General features: G+C 48.4%; 1 protein-coding gene across 1 annotated transcript in view; it reads right to left on the bottom strand.

The window, feature by feature from the left end:
* DHRSX (dehydrogenase/reductase X-linked) overlaps nucleotides 1–23,147 on the bottom strand; it is a 182,512-nt gene that overhangs the window by 20,821 nt on the left and 138,544 nt on the right. Inside the window, exons 5-6 of the mRNA XM_065901016.1 lie at nucleotides 12,512–12,719; nucleotides 500–707 (exon numbers count right to left, since the gene is read on the bottom strand). Coding sequence (XP_065757088.1) covers nucleotides 500–707; nucleotides 12,512–12,719 — 416 coding nt within the window. The remainder of the gene's footprint in view (nucleotides 1–499; nucleotides 708–12,511; nucleotides 12,720–23,147) is intronic.

Here is a 23,147-nt window from a genome sequence, read left to right on the forward strand (position 1 = left end):
CACGGCTTTCACATCTCGAGGCAGACGGGTGTGCTTCCAACGCCCTTCAAGAGCGCGCAAACCAGGGCCAGGGAGAGCCCAGAAGGACAACCCCAGACGCCCCCTGCTCTTTCAAGACGTGACCCTCTGAGACCCATCAGCCCCGAGCCAGACACGCTCGCTAATGACCAGGGTCCTTGGGAGCAAATGCAAGCCCGCCGCCGGCCTCTGACCGAAATCGATTTTTCTCCTTTCCAGCAACAACAAGAACAAAAAAATGCCGCGTGGATACACAGGGGAGGGTTCTGCCTCGGTGCTTCTTATCTCGGCAATGGGACCACGGGCTCCCAGGCCACGAGGATTCTCATCGTCCTGAGGACCGCCCCACCCCCCGCCCCCCCCCCCCCCCCGGCCCCGGGCACAAGTACAGAAAGCCCAGCCCCTTCGGGAAACCGAACTCCGCCCACGTGGGCTCGGAGCACACAAGCCACAGCGACACACCCGACCACCGCAGCCTTACCTTGAATAAGTACCAGCCGAACAGCTTCTTAATGAGCCGTGTGCCCCAGAAGACGTGTCTATACAGGTCGGTGTCCACCACGCCGGGGTCGGCCACGTTGGCGCTCACGGGGCTGCCCGTGGCCTCCAGCAGCGCCTGCAGGTGGTAGGTGAACAGCACCAGGGCCAGCTTGCTCTGGGCGTACGCCGCGTGCGCCGAGTAGCTGCCGCTGCAGAAGCAAAGCGGGAGACGGTGTGAAACGCAGGCGTCTGGCCCCGATTCTCCCCTCGCCCGGCCGGCACTCTCCAGCTACAGGCTGAGGGCAGCTACACACGCACCTGAGCTCAAGTGCGTTACGAGAACCGTGTCCATCTGAGAACTGACTGCGTTTTGCTCTCCTCCGAACGCTCAGCGCTTGGGAAACAGGCCCTGACGCGTGTCCCGCTCGGACGCAGCCTGTCCATTTTAGCTTCCTATCGTTGCAGATCACGTCATGGGGGGCACAACGTGTTGACAAGCCGGGATGCCTCTCTGGCAAAACACATCGTTTCTCATTCCTTAGGGCTTAGTCACTTTCTTCAGGCCCACAGCTCCTTTTCCCGAGTTTTATGGGATATGAATACAGCCCCACCTGAGTTTCTTCTTCTGGTGGGATGTGCCCCATATTCTATGTTACTTTCACTCTTTCAACCTCAGAGGTGTCTCCTAAGTTGGGAGAAAATCCATCCATGGAATTCACCCTCGTGGGAGTTTCACACAAAGATGAAAAGAAGGAAATCAGAGTCGTCGCGGGAAACGCAGAGAAAACACGCTTTGGAATTCAACGGACAAAGGCTCTTCCTAAATAGGAATTAAAAATTGCAATAAATGGGGACTTCCCTGGTGGCGCAGTGGCTAAGAATCCACCTGCCAACGCAGGGGACACGGGTTTGAGCTCTGGTCCGGGAAGATCCCACATGTCGCAGAGCAACTAAGCCCGTGCGCCACAACTACTGAGCCCGCATGCCACAACTACTGAAGCCCTAGAGCCTGTGCTTCTCAACAAGAGAGGCCACTGCAATGAGAAGCCCGTGCACCGCAACAAAGAGTAGCCCCTGCTCGCTGCAACTAGAGAAAGCCTGCGTGCAGCAACGAGGACCCAACGCAAACAAACAAAAACATTGCAATAAACGAACTAAATTGACTAAATGATTCCGAAAAGTGAACTGAGAAAATGTGACCAAGGAAAGCACAGAAGGGGAAACAAATAATAAAAGGAAAAGGGAAATATGAGAACGCAGAAAACAGGACAAGAAAGGGTATCGGAAATCGAGCCTCGTAGGCTTAGTTGCCGAGTGAGACTTTCTGGAAAACCTCAATTCTATAAATTACACACATGGGCGCTTGTCTGTTCCTATGTGACAACCGCATCAACCCCTTTTCGGACTGAGTCCTGCCTCCTGCTGTTTCCTGGGTAGCATCTTTCTTCCTCATCAGCACGTCCCCACCGTGTGCCCGTCACACGGCCCCTCGTCACAAGAGGCCACAGGCAAACTCGGAGGTTTGGCCTCGGGTCCATGCAGTTTACGCTGAACATAAGCCCCGAGTCTTTTGTCTGAAAGATGACTCGGAACAAGTCAGCCAAGGGTGACACCGGACAAGTTTGCCGCAGGGCGTCGGCCAAAGGAATTCCAAACAGATCTTTTGTCGGAGGGAGGAATTAAGACAAAAATATAGCGCGGTTCTGAGCACAGACGCCCTCCTCTGATCCACGACAACCTCCCAATTATCATCAAGATACTTGTTTTTGCCAGTTTCCTCCAGGAAAGAGGGAGTTATCAAGTGGGGGGAGAGAAAGGCTGAACTTTCACCTTGGAATTGGGCCACTTCGACCTCACGTGCACACGTTTGCTCCTGAATTACCAGGGCTGTTTGGGAGGGAACAGGAATCCCGAATTTAGAAAGAAGAGAGGGAACCATAAATGTGCACATTCTTCAAGGGTAAACTGACAAGTGATTTAACTATGGTTTCCTACGGTAGCATGGAGAAGAGAGGACGGAAATTCTCTAAATATACTATGTGGGTGGGAAAGTCAATACATTTCTCTACAGGAGGAAAAAAAAATCAAGAGTACAAGTCATTTCAGGAGAGGTTCCCTGGTGGATTTAAAGATAAATAAACATCCACAGTAGAACTGGAAAAGAATCAAAGCCGATACACACGAGGACATGATTCCCCATGAAAGTTTATAAATAAAGCCTGGAGGAATGGCAGAGACACTTGGTGTTTAAAACAATGAAGAGACTGTTACAATTTTAACAGACAGAAGGCAGCTGAAAGGGAGAATCAACCCACAAACTTAAGCAGAGGTAGAAGAAATTAATTCATGAAATGTCTGCATGGCTTGATTCGAAACATGAGATTTTTAATACGTTGCTTTTGTAACGAATGGTGTCAAAAGGTAGAACGGAAACCATAAAAATATATCTTTGTTTTCAATAAATAATAATCTGTTGATGTAACTACTTCATAACTAATTTGAAAGTCGATCTGAAACAAAAGTAGAGACAGTCTTGTGGTAGGCTTTTTGTCGGGGAGGAAACATTTTTCTCCCGTCCTTTTGTGTTCCGTACCTGAGGCCTGCAAATTAAACCAAGTGTCAGATTAAAGAGAGAAGTATACCAATTTTACTTCTAACTTTACACGTATGGGGAACTTCATAGAAAAGAAGAGAAAACCCCAAAGAGTTGGGAAGTCCTCATTTCTCACAAGTTTCTGCTTTTAGTCAGATAAGGGAGGCTCCAGAAAGGCACCCTTCTGCATCTGTTGCTTCTCCAGAAGCTCAAAATAACCTGTATGTCATAGTGGCATATTTTGAGTTGGCATACTCAGACCCCCATCACTTCCTCTACCTTACAGACAAGAGAAGGAAAGGTGAAAAATGATATTTTGAACACAACATATGCAAACTTGTGTATTGAATCAAAGACTCGATAATCCTCAAAGGGGTTCTTGATTAAAAACTAGGAAAACATTACTTAGAGATGGGAAATTCTATTCCTAAGTTGAAGCTTTCTGGGTGGGAAGAGGACACTGGATTTTTTGATACCTGTGTTTCACATAAACAGTATGTGACATTTACAAGACTGACGACTGTACTTGGTCTGCATCTGGCATCGATCTGACAGCCGATCTACACCCATTGAAGAAGTTACACTGAGCCACCCGAGACCAGGTGCTAAGGGCACATGGTCCGCTAGTGCCCCCATGCTCAGCAAGCTGCCAGGAATGTAGCAGGTCATACATTTCCGCTAAGCAAATGAGGTTTTCAAGTTCTCATCAAAGACAAAATTACTATTGCCTATGACAATAAATGCACATCCACATATTTCTACTTTTTAAAATATACACACGTAAAACCTACATTTTAACAAAGTATTGTAGGGGGGCAAATCTTTTCCCTCTATCCTCTTAGGTTCCGTCCCAGGGCCTGCAAGTCAAACTGTTAAAGGACAGTTTAACAAGAGAAAACAGTTTTAATTACATACATACATAGAGGAATTCCCAAAATGATGTGATTCAAGGAGGTGGCCAGATGATAGAGGCTTATATACCATCTTAGGGTAAACAAAGGAAAAGGGGTTTTGGGATTCTGGGTGGAGGAGGCAGGTTATGGGAAGGGAAGAAATGTGTGTATATAAATAAGGACCGTCTTGTTATGCAAGTAAGAGTCTCTGGGGTGAAAAGAGTCATCTCCAGGAGTAGCTCTCTCCCTGGAATGGAGACATTACTACAAATGGAAAATCCCTGGATAAATGTAAATTTCCTTTACAAAATAGTAAATTGATACTTTATTTTTTAGACAGTTGGGGGCGGTGGCGGAGGGAAGTAAAGAGCGTTTCCTGGGTCTGCTTGTTCCCAATTGCCTTTAGCTCGAAAGATCGCATGTAACAAAGAGGTACATTTGGGGCTAGCATGTCCTGGTCCCCTTCAGTAGGACCAAAGGTATACCTTGGGAGAACTTTTTAAGGATAATATTAATTTTTCATTATTATAAAAGAAATATATATTGGTTGTAAAAAAATACAAAGAAGAATGGAAAATCAATTCCATAGTGATTTCACAGTGTTCTCCTCCACCAAGAAATGGCCATCAATCACACTGCATGAGTGTGTATATATATTTGTATATACATATATGTATATGAATGTGTGTATACATATGTGTAATCACACATATGTATACTCATATATACATATATGTATCTATATGTGTCTATGTACATAGATGTATCTGTGTCTACATATATACTCATATATATACATGTCTATATATACTCATATATATGTATGTGTGTCTATGTGTCTATATATATACTCATATATACATGTGTCTCTATATATGTGTATACATATTCATATATACATGTTTGTGTCTATATATATATACATACATATACCCATATACGTATATATATGTGTGTGTGTGTATATATATGTTTGCGTGTACGTGTGTGTGCGTGTGTTCCATCCTATCTTAAAGATGGCTTTCCTCACTGGCTTTCCACCATCTTTGACCTACACCATATTCATCCTATGCTTTGATGTTTTAACTACTTCCACACGAGTGGTCAAGGTTCCTTCAGCACACTGCTCTCTACTGCCCACCTGTCCTAGAAAACCACTTCGCATTAAGCGTCTCACGAGGAGTCCGTTTCCTGAACTCCCTCAATCCCATGAGAAATCGTGCCTATGACTATGGGATTTCTAAGACAATATCTTGAAAACCATTAATTCACGGAGCTTTCTTGGTGAAGGAAAACCCCAGTGAAACACACATGACCCTGAATGTGGATATGATTAAGGGTATCTGAGGTCTGTGTTTTCGGCGTATTATAGAAAACATTATTCCCCTCTTGCCGTTGGAGATCAGAAAAAACCAACCGGCCTAGACAGTTTATTATAAGAAAGGAGCTCTTCATTGATTACCTTGATGGACACCATGCCATATGTGTGTGTGTGTGTGTGTGTGTGTGTGTGTGTGTGATGGCTCACTCCCACTCCAGTAAGACAACTGTGTGATGCTCACTTCCTATGAGTAAGTCCCATCTGCTTCCCTTAAAAGTTCAATTCTGAGACAGTAACACATGAGCACCTGGCAAACACAATTATGGAAACTCCACGTACTACCCATAACCTAGTTTCCAGTTGGCGCGTTCTGGATGCTGGCCGAGCCCGGTAATGATCAGTCTGCAAGTAGGACCCATATCCAGCGCGTCAGGATTAATCCCTCAGCTCCAAACTGAAGTTTTCCCTTGACAAGACGAACAACTGCCTCGCATTCTGCCTTGGTGTCCTAGGTTTAACGTGACGGAGGAAGATGGAAAGAGAGACCACCAACCAGGACCTCTGAAAGTATAGTGAGCTAAGAGGAGTCTCTGTCCTTCCGCGAAGGGAAGTCGGCAGAGACAGCCCGGGAGGCGGCAGGGCCACCTGTGAATTCCAGCCTCATCCGAACACCTGCTAGAGTTGGTCACAGAGGCACGGCAAGGGTGCTGGCTGCCTGTAAGGGGTCCCAGGACACACGCTGAACGTGCTAAATGTTCAGTGAAAATCACATTCGTGCAGGACAGCATATTTATAACAAGACATGTCACCACAGAGGTGCCACAACCAACAATATACGAGGATGTGAAGACGTACTTATGAATAAAATAGTGAAAAGCTGCCCCAAAGTTAAGTTTGGGCAACTCAAAGCAAGACAGCTATTTTCACAAGACAGGGCCGTGCCCATAACGTGTCAACGATTACTGTCAGGCTGAAATAACGTGAGCCTTAAAAGGTTAAGGATGGGGCTTCCCTGGTGGCGCAGCGGTTGGGAGTCCGACTGCCGAGGCAGGGGACACGGGTTCGTGCCCCGGTCCGGGAGGATCCCACATGCCGTGGAGCGGCTGGGCCCGTGAGCCATGGCCGCTGGGCCTGCGCGTCTGGAGCCTGTGCTCTGCAATGGGAGAGGCCACAACAGTGAGAGGCCCGCGTACCTCAAAAAAGAAAAAAAAAAAAAGGTTAAGGATCTATCCATTGGAGAAGGACAAATGGTGTGTGCTGTGGGCTGAATTGTTTTCCCCCTCTTCCCATAACAGAAGAGGTTATGCTGTGGAGTCCTAACCCCCAGAACCTCAGAATACGACCCTCCTTGGTAATAGGGTCTTTACAGAGGTGATCAAGTTAAAATGAGGTTGTTTGGGTGGGCTACAATCCAATATGACTCGTGCCATAAAGCAAACTCCAGAAGCTGGAGAGAAGCCTGGAAGAGACGGAGCCTGGGTGGGTTCCTCCCAGGGCCTCCACGACGGACCCACCCTGCCTAACCAGCCAACCTTGACCGTGCACTTCCAGTCTCCAGGACTGTGAGACAATAACTTTCCGTTGTTCTAAGGTACCCAAATTTCTGGTCCTTTGTCATGGCCACCCCAGGAAACTCATACAGTAACCACTGTTTTACAAAAGCAAAAGTTACTTGGGAACTGGCGGTCCAGTGGTTAGCACTTCGCACTTTCATTGCCGTGGTCTCAGTATGCTCCCTGGCCAGGGAGCTAAGATCCCGCAAGCCACATGGCGTGGCCAAAAAAGAAAAAAGCAAAAGTTCCTTGGTACAAACCATAAAAATGTGGACTTCGCTGATTTACTCCACTGAAGAATAGAGAAGAGAGAAAGCCAAGAAAAATAAGGAGACTTTTCTACGTTCAGAGGAAGTAAGCCCATAAGATATAAGCTTCTTGCGGGGAGAGGAAGCCATGAGGAGAGTGTGCTTGTGAGGAATGCTATGCAAGTCCACTCTGAGCCCTGGTCTGTAGCCGGACCTTTGTGGACGGAGCCACAAGACCCACGGACACGCAACACTTGTACCCAAAGAAGCACCTTGGCTGGTGACACAGGACGTAGCCTAATCCTGCATCCCGAGGGTTCTGTTAACTTTGCCACTAAGAGCAAATCTTAATCTCCTGATCTCTTCTGAGGTCAAGAGTCAAGATGGCGGACTCGCTTTGGTTTGGGTGCAAGGAGAGGAGGTAGGAGGGTACCATTTTTCTAGCCAAGGGCAGCCCAGGAAACAGCTGTCTGCATTAAGAGGGGAGGGTCCAAGGACAAGCAGGACGAGCTGTCCCCGGGAGAGGTGCAGAGGGGTCTTCCCGTGCAGTCACCCTCAAGGCTGGCACGAAGCTGGGGCACCTCTGACACGACCCCCGCAGAGGGTCCCTTGGGTCCCGAGGTGCCCATGGGTGCAGGAGGCTGAGCACGGAGACAAGTGAGGGTGCAGGGTGGGTAGTAGACCGACCCATCTCCTGGACACCACGGCGCATCACCTACAGGATGCCTTGCCCACATCTGTGCCCCTGACGGTTCATTTCACGTGTCCACGCTCAAGTGTTTGGTCCAGTGCCACTCTAGATGGTGCCAGGAAGTGATTTTTCAGAGGAGATGAACCATGAAACCAGTAGCCTGCATGTAAAGCAGGAGAGCCTCCGCCAGGTGGGTGGGCCTCGTCCTATCAGGTGAAGGCTTTCAGGGGAAAAGAATGAGGTTCCCCCTAAAGAAGAAGGGATTTGGCCTCAAACACCACAGCACAGAAATTCTACCTAACTCACCTAGTCTTTAGGTTCAAGACTACAAACATCACCGCTTCCCTGAATCTCTGGCCTGCTGGTCAACCTTGTCAGCGCCTCCAAGCATGGGAGGTAGTTTCTGAAAAGAAGTCCAACTCTAGTGGGGAGCGGGAAGGGGGAGGGGCAATATAGGGGGAGGGGTAATATAGGGGGAGGGAAGTAAGAGATATAAACTGTTATGCATAAAATAAGCTACAAGGGGACTTCCCTGGCAGTCCAGTGGTTAAGACTCTGTGCTTCAGCTGCAGGGGGTGTGGGTTCAATTCCTCATCAGAGAAGCAGGATCCCACAAGCCAAGCCATGTGATGTGGCCAAAATAAATAATTTAAAAAATAAAATAAGCTACAAGGATATACTGTACAGCACAGGGAATATAGCCAATATTTTACAATAACTGTAAATGGAATAGAACCTTAAGTTGTGACTCACTCTGTTGTACACCTGCAACTTATATAATATTATATAATATTTGTGGCAATTTTTAAAAAAAGATGCAACAGAGCTTTGTGTACAGTTGATACCTTTAAAGAAAAGTCAGTCTCTCTCTCCCTCTCACATATACATAAATTATAACTATAAACATATAATTATAATTGCATGATTACATAAATATTGCAGTGATATATTTTATATCATTTACATATTATATATAATTAAATATTATAGATATACAAGTATTAAATAAATTAAATATAATTTTTTTACTTAAATAGTATACAGCTTTTTCACCCTCTTCCCGCTAAATATCACTTTTTTTTTTTTTTTAACAAAGCTATCCACTACATCACAAGTCTTGTTCATTGACTACAATTTTCCCGAGATTCTGCCCACCTCTTCCACTGGAATTTCTTCTGTAGGAGGAGGGACTGAGTGCAGCCGGGCAGAGGTGACAAGCCCTCTCGTGTGTAACAACCCACCTGGGTTTGGAACACTTTATGCTTTTACAAGTGATTTATGCTTGACAAGAACGCTCCTTACCCAAGCCAGCAAATCAATCTTGGCAATTAACCGTCATCACCAGCGGTGTCTACATCAGGTGCGAGCCAAGAATTCACTCTTTTTTTTTTTTTTTTAACCCGGAAAGACAGCATGTTTTCAACCCAACTGGTTCTCAAATGTCAGCGTGCACTAAGAGCCCCTCAGAGGGCGTGTTAAACTTCCCAATGCCTGGCCGCACACCCTGAGTTTGTTTTGTTTTGTTTTGAACACGGTTTTAACATTTTAACAGTCTATTGTCAAGCCTTTAAAATAGAACAAGAGTGAGTTGGGCTCTTTTGGTTTTTTTTAAAGGTAATTTTCTGTATGTTTATTATAGAATTAAAAGGCTGTATGTGGCATGGTCTCAAGTGACATATACACTATAAGGTATATATAAGATTTACCTGGAGGGGGCAGGTTGCTAGGAAATACCCTTTTATTGTCTTTTTAAACAATTTTGATTGCAGTACAGTTGCTTTACAATGTTGTGTTAGTTTCTGCTGTACAGCAAAGTGAATCAGCTCTACGTATACCTATGTCCCCTCTTTTTTGGATGTCCTTCCCATTCAGGTCACCTCAGAGCAGTGAGTAGAGCTCCCTGTGCTATACGGCAGGTTCTCCTTAGTTACCTATTTTATACATAGTAAGATTTACAGTATTGTGGTAGTTTCAGGGGTACCACAAAATGATTCAGTCATATATACGTGTATACATGTGCGTGTGTATACGTACATATATTTTGTCAGATTGTTTTCCCACCCTCAGAGTTCTGATTTCACAAGTGGTGGCTGTGTGGTCTGAGCATCTACCTGTATCATCCATCACTTCTCAGGTGATACAGATGCTGCTGCTCTGGGGACCCCACCTTGAAAACCACGGTCCTAAACGGTCTCATCCCCTTTGGATAACCATTTAGGGAAAAAAATGATACAACAAGATGCCTTTGATGTGACTCGACATAGGGAAATGTAAACAAATTCAGGACGGCAGTTACCACCGCTTCCTGACACACTCACTCCTGCGGGCCATAAGATTACTTCTCTGCAAATGTCAAGAGTTTTGTGCGATGCCATAAAAAGCTTCATTTTAGAAAAAGGAAGCTACGGGTGCACACATCTGCGTTCTCTTGCATATTTCTACACCCGTATTCAAAGGAGAAAACGACAAGAATATTCGTGAAGGAAGCGCCCCACCCCATACACAGGTCCCCTCGTCAGGATGCTGGGGGTTTTTTTTTTGTTTTTTTTTTTGGCTGTACGCGGGCCTCTCACTGTTGTGGCCTCTCCTGTTGCGGAGCACAGGCTCCGGACGCGCAGGCTCAGCGGCCATGGCTCACGGGCCCAGCCGCTCCGCGGCATGTGGGATCCTCCCGGACCAGGGCACGAACCCGTGTCCCCTGCGTCGGCAGGCGGACTCTCAACCACTGCGCCACCAGGGAAGCCCACGATGCTGTTTTTTACGAGCCGTGTGGAGTCATGCCCCCATCAGATGCAGGAAACACTTGGCGATCCTATACCCTCTGCAGACCCTGAGCCTGGACCCATGCCGATGAGAGAACCACTCTGTCCAAAGACGCCCCTTTGAGGGACGACTGGGCCCCAGGAGTTAAAACACAGGGTGTTGAGTCCAGGGGGAGAAGCAGCCGCATTGCTGTGTGAGTGCTTGAGGCGACATTAGAATCTCTAGAGGCTCAGGGGCCTTTTCATTTCCTTCCTTGCTATGCACGCCCTGTTTAGAAAGCACCGGGTTGGCTAAAGGGCTACGCACACCTACGTGCTGAGAAATAGACGGGGACAACTCAGAAACGGCAGCGAACGAAGTCAGCCCGTTAACTCCATCAGGACCCCAGAGCGTCCGTGACACCCATCCTGGCCCGGCTCAGAGGCCACAGGGCTGGTCCTCCACGAGACCCACACACCCTGAAGGTCTCCTACAGCCCCAGCACAGGTGACCCACAAACTGGGGGCTGAAAGCGACAGGACTTCATCTTCCCCCAGTCCTGGAGCCCAGACGTCTGAGACAAATAGCATAGGATAGCACTTATATGTGGAATCTAAAATATGACACACAGGAACTTATCTACCAAACAGAAACAGACTCACAGACACAGAGAACAGACCTGTGGCCGCCAATGGGGAGGGGGAGGGGAGGGGAGGGGGAGGGGGAGGGGGAGGGGGAGTGGGGAGGGGAGGGGGAGTGGGAGGGGGGAGGGGAGGGGAGGGGGAGGAGGAGTGGGGAGGGGAGGGGGAGGAGGAGTGGGGAGGGGAGGGGGAGTGGGAGGGGGAGGGGAGGGGAGGGGGGAGGGGAGGGGACGGGGGAGGGGAGGGGACGGGGGGAGGGGAGGGGACGGGGGGGAGGGGAGGGGACGGAGGGGAGGGGACGGGGGAGGGGAGGGGACGGGGGGGAGGGGAGGGGACGGACTGAGACTCTGGGATTAGCAGGTGCAAACTGTTACATTTAGGATGGATAAACAACAAGGTCCTACTGTAGAGCACAGGGAACTCTACTCAATATCCTGGGATAAACCATCATGGAAAAGAATAGGGAAAAAAACGTATATATGTGTGTAACGGAATCACTCCGCTGTACACCAGAAATGAACACGACATTGTAAATCAACTATACTTCAATTAAATAAAATTTTTTAAATACATCCTTCTTAGTTTCCTCAAGTGTAAAATGACGAATTATAATAAAAGGATTTACCTCCAAGCATAAATATAAATAGACTGATATGGATGTGTGAGTGCCAGTTAGCAAACCATTACTAATACGGGCAGACCTCACTTTACTGCGCTCCACCGACACCGCATTTCTTTTACACACTGAAGGTCTGGGGCGGCCCCACGTCGGGTACGTCTACTGACGCCATTTTTCCAACATCATTTGCTCGCTTTGTGTCTCTGTGTCCCATTTTGGTCATTCTCGCAGTATTTTAAACTTTTCCATTATTATTCTATTCGCTACAGTGATCTCTGATCAGGGATCTCGGATGTTACCACTGCAGAAAGATTATGACTAACTGTGGGCTCAGAGGACGGTTAGCATTTTTTAGCAGGAAGGTATTTGCGAAAGGTGTGTACACTGTTCTTACAGACATGATGCTAGCGCACACTTAGACCGCAGTGTAGTGTCAGCAGCACTTTTAGATGCATTCGGAGCAGAAAAGTTCGTGTGACTCGCTTTACCGCAATATTTGCTCCACTGCTGCGGTCTGGAAGCAAACCCGCAGCATCTCCCAGGTCTGCCTGTGTTAGTCAACACAGCTTTCACCTCGACACAGGTTGATTTACAAACGTTTGGGGGTGTGAACCGCCATCACCTGGGACGAGCACCCCGCCCAGTGCGTCGTGGTGACGGGTCACCCTGACCGTCCTGGCAGCACCCGGGACCCCTGGCGACTGGCACCCACCTGCTCTGAAGGTCGTCCAAGTTCAGTTCCCCGACGTAGTGCGTGGCCGAGGACACGGTCACCACCCTCGCGCTGCAGCCGGGGGCACCCGACTCCCGCAGGGTGTCCAGGAGGAGGTTGGTCAGCAGGAAGTGCCCCAGGTAGTTCACACCAAAGTGCTCCTCAAAGCCGTCCTCGGTGGTCCCCTGCGGCACCATCATTACACCAGCTGGGGACACAGGAGGGTTCAGGGACAGTGAGACAGGAGGAAATGGGATGAGGATGGCAGGAGATGGGAGGAGGCGGGATGGGATGAGGTAGGGGGAGGTGGAATGGGAAGAGATGGGATGGGATGAGGTGGGATGGGAAGAGATGGGACAGGATGAAGTGGGACGGGATGAAGTAGGATGGGATGAGATGGGATGGGATGAGATGGGATGGAATGAGGTGGGATGGGAGATGACATGGTTTGGATAACATGGGATGACATGGGATGGGATGGGATGGGAGGAGATGAGGTGGGATGAGGTGACATGGGATGAGGATGGAAGAATATAAGATGAGGCTGGATGGGATGGGATGGGATGGGATGGGATGGGATGGGGTGGGGTGGGGTGGGATGAGGTGGGACGAGGATGGGATGGGATGGGATGGGATGGGAGGAGGTAGGACAGGATGGCGGCGCTGCCCCCCAGGTGGATGGGGCACCTGCCCAGCGCCAGGAGGGTAGCTCTGGTCCTGGCTGCTGCCCCACCTTCCTGCCTCAGTTTCCTGCTCTGTACACGGTGGGGAAGATGCCAAAAGACCAACCAGACCCCTTCCTGCTCTCAAACTCTGCCCTTCGATGGCCCGAGCTTGTAAATGATGACAAAAGAGCAGGACCCCCCAGAAAGTGAGACTGTCCTGAGTCTCCCACCAGTGTCCCCCGGGCCGGTCACTCTTCTGGATGGGAAGAGCCATCCACAGATGCCAGGGGCCTGGTCTGAGGCGTGGGCAGCACAGCTGGGACACCAGGGGGTGACGCTAACCTATGGTCCACAGGCAGGTGGACAGAGCACTGATCCCCAAACCCACGTTGCCACGGCAGCCCCTCAGGCGCCCTTTGGGGAACTGCAGGCCCCAGCAGGCCCCAGCCAGCCCGTCGGCCATCGGTCCATAAACACATTTGTGAGGCATGTCCTGGGGCTCCGTCCATTCTACCCGTCAGTTTGGGACACCCAAGCCTGCCCTCCGGTGGGGGGCAAAAGTCATCCAAATCCCTGTCCCCAAGTCCCTCCCACAGAGGCCAGGACACAGGTGATGGGCAGAACACATGCCCGGCCCATATGGTTCCATCTCCTAGAGCAGCCAACGGGCTTGCACGTGTGTTTGTCTATGTGTGTGTCTAGGTGTGTGTGTGTGTGCATGGAATCGTATGTGGTCGTATGTATTTGCACACGCACACATTTATACATACATGTTTGTGTATTTGCATGCACGTTTACAAGTGCCTATCGACTCATACACGTGTTGTCTTTTGCATATACGGTAGATGCATGTGTATATGTACTTGCATGAATGCCTGCACTTGCATAGAACATGTGCCTGTGTATATGTGTGCATATTTGTGAGTATGTGAGCAGTTATTTGCCTATGTGTAAGTACTCAAGTCAACTATGCATTTGCACGTGCTTATGGGTAATGCATGCACACGTGTATTTCCAGTTGTATATTCGTCCACACAGGCTTTTGTATTTGCATATATATTTGCATTTACAAGTTGTTTTGCATATATGGATGATTTTTATGCACATATATTTTTGCATGTGTATATACATGTCTTTGTACTTGCATGTGTATACACTTCTCTGGGTATATGCATTTGCATATGTGTATATGTTTATGTTGATATGTTTATTTACATGGATGTATAGACATATTTGTATTTACATATGTATACGTACATTTGTATGTGGCTGTATATCCATTTCTATACGTAATTCCCTGTATATGCATTTGTATATATGTATGTGTTTGTTGATGTGTGTTTTTTGTGTTTTTTGTGTTTTTTTGCGGTACGCGGGCCTCTCACTGCCGTGGCCTCTCCCGTTGCGGAGCACAGGCTCCGGACGCGCAGGCTCAGCGGCCATGGCCCACGGACCTAGCTGCTCCGCAGCATGTGGGATCTTCCTGGACCGGGGCACGAACCCACATCCCCCGCATCGGCAGGCGGACTCTCAACCACTGCACCACCAGGGAAGCCCGATGTGTGTGCATTTTATGTGGATGTACTCGTACAGGTATACATATATATTTGTATGTGCCTGTGTATGCATTTCTACATGTAATTCTCCATATACACATTTGTATACGTGTTTGTTGATGTGTATTTTATATGGATGTGTACTTCTATATGTATATATTTTGTATTTGTATATGTGTGTGTATATATATATTTGTATGTGCCTGTGTATGCATTTCTACATAGCATTCTCCATATACGCATTCATGTCTGAGTAACTGTATGTGTGGACAGTTTTCCCAGCTGCATTGCAAGGCCCCTCCCGGGCCACACAGCACGTCCCTCCACACTCAGGTCCCGGGTAGGTCTCACGACCCCACACATCCCCACTGCAGATTCTGAGGTCCCTGAGGCAAGAAAACATCTGATTCAGGCTCTAGCTTTCACAGAGCCAGCCAAGTGCTCTCGGTGTTGCAAGGTGGTGATATTAAAAAAACAAAGCTGTAGGGAGGCTGCAGGCTGATGGCAGCTTCCACAGACAAGGATGGAAGAGGAACCATGACGGAAGATGCGGCTCCCGACGCAGAAACGAGAAGACGGGGAGTTCAGGTGTGTGGTGTGTCACCCTCACACGCATCCTGGCCACACCTACCTCTTCCCTCCACACCCAGCTCTCCCCAAAAACCTCCGGGCTGTTCAAAGTTTATCCCCTGCGCTGATGACTGTCAAACATCATGAGTATGGCACCGCATGGACAGAGGCCACAGACACGAGAAAAACGAGCTATACGTGTCTTAGGCACCCAATGGAGTGTGTGTTCAAATATACCTACAGCCACTAAAATTCGATGAACAAAACAGATTGGGAGTTTGGGACTGACAGGTTCACACAGCTATATTTAAAATAAAATGCCTTTCCATTAAAACAACATAAAGAAGAAGTGGCTTGGCAAAGTTCACACAGCCAGTAAATGATAGAATTAGAACTAAAAATCCTTTTGTTTTTTTAGGTCAAAGGATGACTTTATTTTTAACTTTTATATTGGGGTACAGTTGATTTACAATGTTGTGTTGGTGTCAGGTATGCAGCAAAGTGATTCAGTGACACATAGATGTGTATCTATTCTTTTTCAAATTCTTTTCCCATTTAGGTTACTACAGAACCAAAACCCATTATTTTAACTCTAAACCCTACGATTCTCTTTTTCCCCAGGACCACTATGTAACCAAAAATAGGTTTTCTCAGCTACAGACCTACACGCTCCAGCATGTTTGGTCTCTAAACTTGTGTCATTCTGAGATGAGACACTTTGTTATGATTTTCACACTCAAATGAATTTGTTGAGATTATATGATATTAGGCTCAAAAATATTCTAAAATGTTGTCTTGTAGTCAATAAAAAGTAAGGTATAAAAAAAAATGTTTCTGGACTTCCCTGAAGGTCCAGCAGTAAAGAATCCACCTTCCGGGCTTCCCTGGTGGCGCAGTGGTTGAGAGTCCGCCTGCCGATGCAGGGGACACAGGTTTGTGCCCCGGTCCGGGAAGATCCCACATGCTGCGGAGCGGCTGGGCCCGTGAGCCAGGGCCGCTGAGCCTGCGCGTCCAGAGCCTGTGCTCTGCAATGGGAGAGGCCACAGCAGTGAGAGGCCCGCGTACCGCAAAAAATAAAAAAATAAAAAAAGAATCCACCTTCCAATGCAGGGGACGTGGGTTCGATCCCTGGTTGGACCACTAAGATCCCACATGCCACGTGGCACGGCCAAAATAAATTAAAACTTTGAAAAATGTTTCTGAAGAGCATGCCAGGGTGCCATTCAGAAGTCATCCAGAAGAAACACAGGCTTTTTGGTTGCCACGTGGACATAAGGTCTGGCATTTAGAGAAAACGCACGCACTTCCCTGGTGATGTGTTTCCTTGATCGCCTAAGTTAGTGGACGAAGCTGGACCAATGAGCTCTGTCAGTGCCTGCAGTGCAGGCAGCCCTCAGCACAGGACAGACCCGTGCATCCAGGGCACTTGGCTGATGTGAGGCTGGTTGAAAGGGACAGCGGCCTCCAAGCAGCCGGACAACCAGCCTGCACATTCGTATGACACCCGTTTCCTCAGGAGACGGAGTCTGGGTCGCATTCCTCAAATCCTGGCAGCCTCATGAACTCTGCTGTCATGAGTCGAATGCAGTGGCAGTGACAATGTCGTACAACGTCCAAGGGCATATGCTCAGAAAGACCCCGGAGCTTCCGGTTTTCAGAATTCTGTCTTTCTGGGCACAGCCAGCTTCACTAGAGAAGGCTGGCAGTTCTAAGATCACTATTTTGGTGAGGAGACCGCACGTGGGAATCTGGTCGACCAGCTCAGCTGAGGCCAGGCGACGGGCAGGACCGGTTTCCCGCCACAGGAGAAAGCCACCCTGGACGTCTGGCCCTGGCTGACCCGTCAGACAACGGCGACCCAGGTGCAACCCCATGGGAGGCCCAGAGTGATGACTGCCCAAAATGCAAGCACAATGGTTGTTTTGATAGCAGCACTGTTTACGATAGCCAAGACGTGGGAGCCACCTAAGTGTCCAAAGACAGAGGGATGGATAAAGAAGATGTGGTACATATACACAATGGAATATTACTCAGCCAGAAAAAAGAATGAAATCACGCCGTCTGCAGCAACGTGGATGGACCTAGAGATCATTATACTTCGTGAAATAAGGCAAATACTATAGGATATCACTTATATGTGGAATCTGAAAAAGACAACAAACTAGTGAATATAACAAAAAAGAAGCCGACTCACAGGTATAGAGAACAAATTAGTGGTTCCCAGTGAGGAGAGGAAAGGGGGGAGGGGCAGGATGGGGGGAGGGGAGTAAAGAGGAACAAGCTATTATGCATAAAATAAATAAGCTAGAAGGACATATGTACAGCACGGGGAACACAGCCAATATTTTATAATACCTACAAATGGAGTATAATGTTTAGAAGTTGTGAATCGCTATATTGTATACCTGTACCTCATATAATATCGTACATCCACTGTACTTCAGTAAATATAAATAAAAAATAAAAAAGGAGACGGTTACTTTGAGCCACTAGGATGGGGGAGTGGTCTGTGCACGCTGAAACGGCCAAGTCCAGGCTAGAGAGCTCCATCTCCTGGGACAAACTGGCAGCCACTAGACATGCCCTTCCAAGTGTCAAAATCCATTGGAAAATGCCCCACATCACGGAGCAGGGGCATTTGAAGGGGATATGGGGTCAGCAGGAATTATGGCCTGAATCTGGGGGTGTTAACCCACAGCGACTTCCCAGGCTTCCACCTGGTGAGTTGAGGGTAACATTCATTATATAATAAAAGGAAGCTGGAGGTGGTTGTTACTTCCTTACTATAATCTTTGATTCCTTGCACGTTGACAGCAGAGGAAACAGCCAGGAGGCTCGGGTCAGCCAGACATTGGAACAGCTGCACCAACTCTGAATGTCACCCCGCTGGGGCAGAACAGCCGGACTCATCCGTGTTCATGTTCGCTGGGGCACCCGTGGTCCGCTTCGTGGTGACCTGAGCTGAAGGGCAACCCCTCCCCGATCTCCTTGAGGCTCTACCTATTCCATCCGTCCCACTCCGTATTACGTATTTCCTAACGAGAATGTACAAGACAGGACACGTGCGGCAATGACGCAGCCCTGGGGACATGCCAACATGGATCGTCGTTGCATACAAGCTCTGCTGACAGATTCTAGCAGAAACTCACTGACCCCGAGCAACAGTGAGGATGCTCTGGGCACAGCACGAGTTCAAGGTGAATTGGGAAATCATCACAGTCATCTGAGCAAGGACTGGGCGGAAATAGCATCGTTAGGGAAAACATATTTTTAAAGCAACAGCAAGGACATCGCGGCCATGCACACAGCTGCCCACCCACCGTGTTCCAGAAGCGTCTAGCCCATCCTGGGGTTCATCCACCGGGGAAGCTGTGTGAGGGCTACAGCCCCACGGAGGCTGGACCCCCAAAAAACTCCCGGGGTCCCTGCCCACGACTAAGCCCACAATAAAGTGAGATGCTGAGAATAATCACTCCGGTTTCTTTTTTTTTTTTTTTTTTAAGGTGGACCATTTTCTTAAAATTTCTTTTATTGAATCTGTAACGATATGACTCCTGTTTTATGCTTTGGTTGTTTGGCCACAAGGCCTGTGGGATCTTAGTTCCCCGACCAGGGATGGAACCCACATCCCCTGGATTGGAAGGCAGAGTCTTAACCACTGGACCACCTGGGAAGTCCCTGGTTTCCATTTTTAAAGCAAAATGTCCTAGACAGCTCCCTGGGTAGCAGATCTAACTGCAACAATATTTACTGAACGTCTGGAGCATGCTGAGGGAGAGATTTTAAAGGTTCACCCACGTCGCTGCACTTGTATTTTTTAAATGGATAAAGGGACGATGTCACGTCAGGGCTTCACATGGTCACCCTTGTTAGTGACCATCCGTGAAAACAGCAGCCTCTGCGAACTGACACATAGTAAAAGAAGCCATAAAAAAATATCTGCTAGGGACTTCCCTGGAGGTCCAGTGGTTGGGACTCCACGCTTCCACTGCAGGGGGCACGGGTTCGATCCCTGGGCTGGGCACTAAAATCCCGCAAAGCTGAACAGTGCACCCCCAAAACAATCTGCTCGTTGATGGATGCATTTGATTGGTGAGTGGACACACGTCTGTGGCCTGGAATATCTCATCGTCACAGATGGCTTCTACGCTTTGTACCTGTGTTTTTTTTTTTAATTTTCCGGCTGTGCCACACAGCTTATGGGATCTTAGCTCCCCGACCAGGTATCGAACCCGAGCCCTGGCAGTGAAAGCACGGAGTTTTAACCAGTGCACTGCCAGGAAATTCCCCCACTGTTTTTACTTCTATAGATAATTTTTGCCTTGCATAGAGAAGCCAAGCCACTCGTCTGTAGGATGTTTCCAATCCAAAGAAAACGTATACGTTTTGTATCCAAGAAACTATAACGTGTACTGTTTGCACTTGCCTGCTGGGATGTGGGCAGACTCTCTGCATGGTTTTCATGCTTTTCTAATGGATACTGGCCGATGATGCTTGTTCATGGAGATGTATCAAATGTCTTCTTTGCCTGTGTATTTCCATGCTTAGGTATTTCTAACGTTTATTTTTTTCTCTGTCTACTTCCATATATAGCGACGCACCATGAAAAGTAAATGGCATGAACGATATGTATATTATTATTCAAAATGAAGTCTTTCACTTAAAAATAAACCATGTGTTATTCCTTATAGAGAAGGAAAAAAAAATAGATGTGTCCCAATCAGGAGAGGATGAGAGAGATTTATTTGCCTTACGGGGGAAAAGAGAGGGGCAGGGAATGAGAGAGAGAGAGAGACAGAGAGAGATAAAGACACAGAGAGAGAGAGAGAGAGGGAGAGAGAGAGGGAGAGAGAGAGAGAGAGAGAGAGAGGGAGGGAGGGAGAGAGGGAGGGAGGGAGAGAGGGAGGGAGGGAGGGAGGGAGAGAGGGAGAGAGGGAGAGAGGGAGAGAGGGAGAGAGGGAGAGAGGGAGAGAGGGAGAGAGGGAGAGAGGGAGAGAGGGAGAGAGGGAGAGAGGGAGAGAGGGAGAGAGGGAGAGAGGGAGAGAGGGAGAGAGGGAGAGAGGGAGAGAGGGAGAGAGGGAGAGAGAGAAGGGTATATTCTAGCTGGTGCCCAATGGCTACATGAAGGATTAAGTCCAGAACACGAGGAACATCTTAGAAAACTCTTGCAGACAATCCACCATCAGTCCAGGGCTGACCACGAAACCTACCTCCAGAGCTGGGGTCTGCCGCAAATTTGGAATCCAGAGACTTTACCATCAGTGGAACTAAAAACGCAAAAGTGAAGACGTCTGGAAGCAGGCAACCAAGGCAGTCAACAGAGGAATGCAAAAATGTTCGGAAAGAAGGATAGAAGATTCTGGAAAGGGATGAGGGTTCTGAATCCACCTACAGAACGCGACCAGGAAAGGAGGTGCTTATGTGTCTCGGGGAAGATCTATAGATGGAGGGAAGCCTGTGATCTGAGGCAGGACCGGGGGTGGCAATGAACCCAGGTGTTTGTCAGCCCAGCAGGACCCGGGTGCTGGGGCTGAGTGCTTAGGGGTACCGAACACAGTCACATCCTGGGCCAGTGAAAATGTCGCGCTTCAAAGAGCACATGAGTGTGTCCCAAATCATCCTTAAGTCAATGGAGAAAACACTGGCTAGAGCATCACGTGGACAGGTCCACAGGTCAGCCTCGTACTGTGTTCCCAACACTGTCATCTCCCTGTCACCACAGAGGACAGACCGCCCCACGCCCCCACGGCCACGGCAGAGATGCCACCACTTACTGAGGATGTTTCCGCAACGAGCAACTATGCGCACTAGAAATACCCCCTGGGGACCCGCTATAAGCACAGCCAGGACACCTGGGGCCAGGGGATCGGAAACACCTACTCTGTTAAGAGCTCCTGTGTTGCACTGTTTCCAAAAAGACATCAAAGTGAGGCAGCAGAAGCATGCGTCCTCTCGGGGAGGGTGCCCCAAAAGCAGCATCTCCCTCCCACCCAGAAAACCCTTCTGAAAAGGAGACAATTTCAGCATCGACTCACTGCGCCTCGCACACAGCGAAGGGGCTAAAACCCATCCCATTCCGTCTGAGGATAAAACGGCTCCATCATCAAGAGGTCTATATGTCATGGACGCTGGAGAGGACGTGGAGAAAAGGGAGCCCTCCTACACTGTTGGTGGGAATGTAAGTTGGTGCAGCCACTATGGAGAACAGGATGGAGGTTCCTTAAAAAACTAAAAATTACCAGAGCTACCAGCTCCAGCAATCCCACTCCTGGGCATATATCTGGACAAAACTCTGGTTCGAAAAGACACGCACCCCGATGTTCACAGCAGTGCTGTTTACAATAGCTAAGACATGGAAGCAACCTAAGTGTCCATCAAGAGAGGAACGGATAAACAAGATGTGGTCCATATATACAATGGAATATTACTGAGCCATAGAAAAAGAATGACATAACACCATTTGCAGCAAGATGGTTGGACCTAGAGGTGATCATACTGAGTGAAGTAAGTCACACAGAGAAAGACAAATACCATATGACGTCACGTCTACGTGGAATCTAGAAAAACAGTAGAGATGAACTTACGTGCAAAGCAGATGCAGACACACAGAAGAAACTGATAGTTACCAAGGGGGGAAGGTCGGGGATGAATTGAGAGATTGGGATTGACACGTACACACTGCTATATTTAAAACGCATAACCAACGAGGACCTACTGTAGGGCACAGGGAACTCTACTTAATACTCTATAATGGCCTATACGGGAAAAGAATCTAAAAAAGGGTGCGTACATGTATCACTGATGCACTTTGCTGTACACATGAAACTAACATAACATTGTAAATCAACTCTACTCCAATAAAAATTTTTTTAAAAAAAGAGCTCCTGAATTAAGTGATGCTGGAGCATTTGGGTAATTAGAAAACCACTGCATCTTTGGACCCCCTTCCTGGATGCTCACCAAAGCAAGGGCTTTGGAAGAAGGAGGCCCTTGAACAGGGACACGGGATGGGCAGCCTCCTGTACTCCCGTGGCATTTATGGAATCTGGGTCCATCACGTCCAACAGCCCTGCGAGCTCCCCCACCAGCAGAGGCGCCTTCCGCTCCCAAAGGCAGGAGGAGCGCCCGGAAAGCACGACACAGCGGGCAACGGTTCCCTCGGGAGACACAAACCCCGGGAGAGAAACAGAAGGCGCCGATGGTGGTCCACACATATCCACATCCAACCCTCCAAGGATAAAGGCACCCACGGTGAGTCACCGGTCTCCCAAGAGACACATCAGTCGCCTCTTCCTCGGAGGAAACGCCGAGCACATAAATAAGGAAAGTATTCGGGCATCTGCGCCCCTCCCCCGAGAACTGGGCCCCGAATCCCTGCTTTCTTGACCACCCTGTCGGTGCCAAGGCCATGGCGGCCACTGCCGGAAGACTGGCTCTAAGTGTACCTGGTCCCTGGTTCTCCATGCTGACGTAGGATACAAATTAATGAACGAATGAAGAACTATACCGAAAACTGGGCTCCTACGTACCTGGCCGGGCAAGCATCTTTGTGATTTTTCAGGGTTACCACCGACATATTGATTTGGAGGGAAAAACATAATTTTTAGTAATTCTTGATCTTGAGAAATATATCCACGCGCGTTACGGGGACAACTCCTACAAGGCTAAAACTGAAGTCCTGAGGGCTGGTTACCAATCTACCCGAGTGCTGGCACACGGATGGGAAACGAGATAAATCAGTATGGATGTGAATAAATGATAAATATTGACCAGCTCGGCAGGACGCAGATCATTCTTGGGTTGGATAAATCCTCAGCTTCTCTCCTGAGTTCCCCACAGCCAGAG

Source organism: Phocoena phocoena, chromosome X (assembly GCF_963924675.1).
Source record: "Phocoena phocoena chromosome X, mPhoPho1.1, whole genome shotgun sequence".
NCBI lineage: Eukaryota > Metazoa > Chordata > Mammalia > Artiodactyla > Phocoenidae > Phocoena > Phocoena phocoena.